The 6,762-nt window shown below is 29.6% G+C and overlaps 1 protein-coding gene across 1 annotated transcript; it reads left to right on the top strand.

The window, feature by feature from the left end:
• Positions 1-299: 299 nt before the first annotated feature.
• Positions 300-3,662, top strand: LOC114925422 (probable choline kinase 2). Its single transcript, XM_072218422.1, has 6 exons — positions 300-529; positions 853-957; positions 1,578-1,963; positions 2,986-3,027; positions 3,128-3,172; positions 3,298-3,662. Exons 3-4 carry the CDS (start codon positions 1,613-1,615, stop codon positions 3,004-3,006), a joined length of 372 nt encoding a protein of 123 aa, XP_072074523.1. The 5' UTR covers positions 300-529; positions 853-957; positions 1,578-1,612; the 3' UTR covers positions 3,007-3,027; positions 3,128-3,172; positions 3,298-3,662.
• The last annotated feature ends 3,100 nt before the right edge of the window (positions 3,663-6,762 follow it).

The raw sequence follows: 6,762 nt of genomic DNA, 5'->3' as shown, positions 1-6,762 counted from the left end.
AGTTGCCACAAGGTGTTACTTTCTACTTCTTATATTCTACCTTTTTACTGGTAGATGTTTGCAGGACTTTTTTTGTGATTTCTATTTCCTCAGGTTGAAGAATATATGTTTATTAGCAATAGTTGATCAATTTCCAAGTATCTTATTTAAAAAAAAATGTTTTTACTGGTTCGAATTCTGTGCCACTTTTTGCAATATTGGAAATTTATGCAAGACTACTGTTCTACTATATTTCTTAAGCCCTATGATATATTTGGTACATTGCACTACACTTGCTATATCAACCTTGGGACTTCACATTTGGTTTTGTCAAGGGACAAGTGAATAATGATTCAATAAGTGATATGCTTACAAGGCATTAGTCAATAAACCTCAATTAGGCTCTTCGTTTTAGAAGTTGACTTTGATACGGTTGTAATAGACTGCTAGTTTGATGAGTTACTATATTTTTATCAGGAAAATTGTAGTGCAGTTCAATGCTGATATTGCTGATGGCATGCCATGGAAGTTTATTCCTACTCAAAGAGAGGTTTTTCTTTACTTAACACCTTACTGCATGTATGCTGTATTTCCATCAGGAAATAGAATTATAACTTGTGCAAGTATTCGTTGACGAACTTTTACTTATAATTTCTTGGAACCATTAAGTTTACTTATATTATATTATTGTATTAAAGTTCCATTCTGCTAGCTTGGAGAGAACTGTTGATTATCATATTAAATAAAAAAGCTTGGTTGTCACAATTTAATTTCTATAGAGACTGATATAGTATTTTCTGATCTGGTTCTAGTTGCATTTACGGTTAACACTTACTAGATTGGTAATGTAGCATTATTTGATTATTCTAATAGGTAAGAGTCAAGCCTGGAGAAAGTGCCCTCGCATTTTATACGGCTGAAAACAAAAGTTCCACTCCAATAACTGGTGTTTCTACATATAATGTCACTCCTAGGAAGGTAATGACTTTGCTAATATGTAGAAACTATAATCAAATATTCAGTCATGTTTTGCTACATTTGTAAAAGTAGTTGTGTTCATGCTTGCTACTTGAATGGTTTGGGTAAAAGATTGGATTTGATAGAATAAGAGAATACTAATGTGGGATTGGTAAGGTGATAAATATCTTGGTTCCTTAATCAATGAATCCAGGGAACAGAAAAAACATTTGCTAAGGGATCAACCCTCTTCATGGGACTTAAGCTAGGTCGGGCCGGGTTAGCAGGGTTCTTGTTAAAGAGCTTGATTCTGTAAATTTTATGTAAAATTATTTTTTAAACTGACATCTAATTAGGTGTTTTATATAGTTAAAAGTAACTTCTTTTTCAGATATTTGGTGTGAAAATAAACTGACATCTAATCTCTGTTTCTCATGGTGCATGGGGGTTCTTATACCAGCGAATTTAGCTCTGAATTTCTTTGTATTAGGTGAATTGTTAAAATCTCAATTCTATATTTTTCTACATTAAGCAGTGCGAATTTCACACTAGATCGTCAATTCTGTTTCTCAATGGTCTTTGTGGTGCATGCATAGAAAAAAGTTAGTTATCTGTTCTGATTTCCTCTGTTTTTGATCCAGACAAATCTTTGGTATTGATTGGTTGTTCAGTAGAGATGGTAATAAAAACAGTTGAATTGCTGAAAGGCTTTGCATCTCATGAAGAGATTATGGAGATTCTTGCCACAGTGGCTGCAGATTTGGGGGATGTCATCGATGTGAGTTTCTTGCAGGTCAAACCTTTGAAGGGAGCAATGACTAATGAGGTTTTCGAGATAAACTTGCCAGCCAAAAGTGATGGCCATCTCAGAAGGGTTCTAGTCCGATTATACGGCGAAGGTGTTGAGGTTTTCTTCAACAGGGAGGATGAAATCCAAACTTTTGAGAGCATTTCAAAGCACGGTCAGGGTCCACGCCTTCTTGGCTGGTTCGCCACTGATCGAGTTGAGGAGTTCATTCATGCCAGAGTATGTAATATTCATATTGTTTTTCCATGTTCTGATTAATTAAATCTAACGTGATTGCAGTGAGTATATTAGGCATGATTGTTTTTGTGAATTGGAGAATATGTGCTTAAATTAAAGTCACCTGGGTATTATCTTTTCCATGTTGCTTTCTTATTTTTTAAGTCAAAAAGCTTTCCTTTGGTCATGGTTCTTTGGTTTCATTATTTTATTATCATTTTTTGGAAGATAGATAGGTTGGCCACCACTTCCTATTGGTTCTTTAGATTTATAACAAAAAGCATCTACCGAAAATTAAGTTGAATGGCATCCAGTCATGGTAGATCAGGTTTTTAAGTGCTTCCTTTGCATACCCTTTTTTGCCTAATACCTTTTGGATGTTCTTTCTTACTTTATCACCAAAGAAATAATCTAATCAAGTAGTTACCAGATGAACAATTTATGTGATCAAGCAGTAGTGACATTATTTATTCGGATATAAAAATAGCAGCATTCATAGTAGACTAAGAGCTGTTTAGTTTTTTAATCAGCACTTATTTGACGTCAGCAAATGAAGTTAAATGAGGTTAAAATTTATCATAAAGAGAAAATGGAAAGTGGAAATGGAGTAATCAAATTGGAGGAAGAAAAGAAAAGAAACTTGCAATTATATAGTTTAAGTATGTCTTTTGCATTGCAAATTGCTTTAGTTTAAGTATGTCTCATTAATATCTGCTAAGAAGAAATCTATAATTATTTGCAAGATCTAAGCTTGCTTGTTTGTTTTTGGTTGCCAGAATCACTTTGACCAAGAAAAATGCTCTCCACACAGAACTTGCGTTTAGAAAGAGTCAAAATTCAAGTTTAAAAGCAAATTAAACAACAATACACTATTTTGATTTATCTCATTTTTTTAAAAACAATATATAAGTTATATATTGGTGATTCAGCTGCATAATCCATGTTTCATATCTAAAGATTTCTTATCCTGTAGGATTTAGATTAATGTGGCATATAATTTTAAATTTTTCGGTTGTTTTTCACAGTTCCATGTGATCAGAACTTGAACTGAAACCTGTTGGAAAAAGGTGAGCAGTAATTGTGGTCAATCACATAATAATAATATTGCTTTAGTTATTTCTTTGATGAATGATTATTGTTGGTTTAATTAAATTTTACAATATACAGGTGAGAAGCTTGGAGCAGCTGAACGGAAATCTCCTTCTTGAACTTGTAAGAACTTTGGTTTATTTGTTTTGATTAAAAAAGATATATAGAGGATGGAAAGAAATGAATTAATGATTTAATAAGTTTTGATTAATAATTTTTCTGAAAAGATTCTGTTTACAATGAACTAGATTCTAATCCAACAGGAAGTGGATGTGATTCAGAAGAAGCTGCTGTTGAGGAATCTAATGGGAATAAGGATGCTATGGACCTTGAGATTCGTTCAAGAGGGAATGTGGTGGGGAAACTAGTAAGAACAAAGCACCATAATGAAATTACTTTTCCTTTGGTGATCAACTCTTCTGAATCAAAACCTATCAGGTTCAAGAATTCATGCACATATGGCTGATGGATGCTGATTCATGCATGTCCATTTTTTGAGAAAGAATTCAGTTAATCTTTCTGTAATATATGTAAAATTGTGTAAAATTTAGTATGGTTGAACAATATACTAAGGATTATAGTTGATAATATACTTTGTTTATGTTTTGAATTATATTGACTTGCTTGTTTATAATAATTTTCTTTTAGTTTTATAATACGATGAATTTGTTTATTTTTTGTAATATTATAAATATTCAAATACAAATTAGATAAAAAATTGTATTAAATTTATATTTATTTTGTATGAAAACAAGTTTATTTTGTAATTGGAAAAATAAAAAAAATTATTTTAGTTTACTGACGGATTTACAGACGGATTTTCTGTCTATAATTAGAATGTGAGATGATTTTTCAAGGTTCAAATTACAGACGGAAAATCCGTCGGAAAATCTGTTGGAAAGTTCGTCGTCTTCGAGAAATGGATGGAGAATTTACAGAGGGAAAATCCGTCGGTAACTGGTAAAAATCCGTCGGTAATTTTCGACGGAAAAAAATCCGTCAGTAAATAATTTTCGACGAGGCTTTTACAGAGGGACAAAATCCGTCAGTAATTTTGTCGGTAACCAAAAATCCTTCTGTAATAAAGACTAAATCTGTCTGTAAATCTGTCTGTATTAATCTATTTTCTAGTTGTGGCTTGGTTTTTACAACACTGTTTTGCAATGCTAAAACACACATCAAATAAACCGCACCAACAATATAGAATATTAATTCATAATCCAATCAATATTTCTTATCATAAATATTATCAATTTTAATTCTAATCTCAAGATTTTTGTTTTCACATAAACTTAAGGTGAACGTCAAGTCATAAGTTACGTAACCATGTAATTCGGGGAATCATCTTATCATCAAGTATTCATATGGTGCCAAAATGAGTTTGTCAACGTATAGTAGTGACAATTAATGTTGATGTTCAAAATAAGTTTTAGTTTTACAGTAGTATTAGGGGTTTGAAATTGGTAGTTATTAATTAATTATTATTAATATTTTTAATAATATAAACTTATATCTAATAATGTAGAATTACATATATTTTTTTAATAGTACTGATTATATTTTAATAAAAATGTTGGTTTTTGAGACTTTTTTGTAGTTCTATTATTATCACTAAAATTTGTTAGATTGTTTAAATATTAAATCAAACTAAACGTTATATACTTTACTCTAAAAAATATCGTTAAAATAACTCATTTTTTTTCTTTCCCTTTTTTTTTTTCGTTTCCTTTTAAAATTAAATACTATGTATGTCCCCCGTTGGGAGGCAGAATGAAGATTCATCCAAACAAGAAGGCATTACGTTCTATGAACTCCACAAAGCCTTAGCAATCAGCACAATCATCTATGATCTCGAGTGTCGAAGCAACATGTGCTGGTGACATGATACATGGTTTGATTTAAATGAGAAGTTCTACGTTAGCCATGATTAAAATGTCTAGATGCCTTAGTAGCTAGTGTTGATTATGCATGAATTAGCATGTGGTGTTGTCGGCCCTACATGAAAAACTCATGAGTGAACCAGATTAATAAAATATGACTCGTTTAATAGAACTTGATGTTGAGGCTAAATAATTCTATTTATTTTAGTTTCTCATGTTTTTCCCTTTTCTTGGAGGTTAAAAATTGGCTTTTACATATTTTTGAAAAAAGAAGCAAAATAATTAGTTTTGGAACAAAAAAATGAAAAATTGCTTGTATGTATTACCTCCGGTGTGTTTGAAGGTTAGAAAGTTTTTAGGCTTGATGATCTAAGAAAAAGACACAAAAATTGTTTCAAAAGAAAGGGTTTTGTACATTTCAAAAGTTTTATATTTTTGCCAATTTAAATTAAGAAAATACTATTTGTCCTTTAAAATTTAGTCTTTAATCAAATTTTTAATTTAAATAATATTATTTAATTATTTTTAAAATTAAAATACATTTCTATTTTTTAGGTAAATACATTGTTAATTAAATTTAGTTTAAATCTTATCAACTAAATTTTTTTTTAACTTTCTCTCAATAAAATAAAAATTACTTTTTACTTTATCTTTTATTTTTTCTCTCTTCCTACAGTAACACATCATCACCATTAGGCATTTAAGGATTTTTTTTCTCCTCAAGTCTTAAATATTGTTTCACGTACATTATATTCATTCACTTTGAATTTTTTTTTTCTTTTTTATTATTATTGTTATTATTATTTTTTTTCTTTTTCATTTATTAATTTATATTAATAGATTAAATTCAATGAATCCATAAAAATAGCAACCTAATTTTATGCACAAGATAAGATGAAAGAGAATATAACACATCTAAAATTATTTAAATATATACAAAAATAGTTTTTTTCATTCATCTAAAATTATATAAATAAAATTTAAAAATAAAGTTTAATTTTTTCATATCTTACTCAATAAAAACATGTCTAACATATTTTATTTTATTATTAGTTGAATTTTTTTATTACTTATTAGAACACTAACATTTATTCATTATAATTTTTTTATTTTTTAATTATTTGGTATTTTAACTAATTTTACAAACTAATCACTACAAGAAAACCGGCAGATAGCGGCGGTTATTTAATAGCGGTTTTATTAAACCGCTGTTAAATACAATTTGCCAGCAGCTCTTGTGGCGGTTTTAGGAGACGCTACCAAATGATCATATTTTGCAGCGTTTTTCCTGTAACCACTGCAAAATGTACCCGTTTTGTAGCGGTTCTTGTAGCGGTTTGAGGGGACGCTGCTAAATAATCTCATTTTGCAGCGATTTTTCTATAAACCCTAATAAATGTCCAGTTGTTGAATACATTGATACTCGTTTTGCAGCGATTTTTTTTCAACCGCTGCAGAATTTTTTTTTAACTTGAATTTTTTTTGTATAAACATTATTGCCTTCTTATAACTGTTCTAATCCTCGCTATTTTTTTTAATGAAAAAATAAGGTTCAAACACTGCAACTTAATTAATGCATTAAATAAATTTTCAATTTTGTGCTACATAAAAAATAATTCATTACTTAAAAAAATTTATACATGACTAACTATAACCGAATTTACGAATCATGTTTTCTCTTGTAGTATCAACCATTTTGAGTTTGTATTTAACCATAACTGGTAACATAAAAATCAAGTAAACATCCGAATTCACTAACTCAAAACAAAGTTCAATGGAGCATAAAGATCAGAATTACTAAAGTAAACAAACAAGTTTTGAGTCAAAATTTCT

This window comes from Arachis hypogaea, chromosome 15 (genome assembly GCF_003086295.3).
Source record: "Arachis hypogaea cultivar Tifrunner chromosome 15, arahy.Tifrunner.gnm2.J5K5, whole genome shotgun sequence".
NCBI lineage: Eukaryota > Viridiplantae > Streptophyta > Magnoliopsida > Fabales > Fabaceae > Arachis > Arachis hypogaea.
Note: the sequence above shows the minus strand (reverse complement) of the source record. Positions and strands in the feature narration are given on the sequence as shown.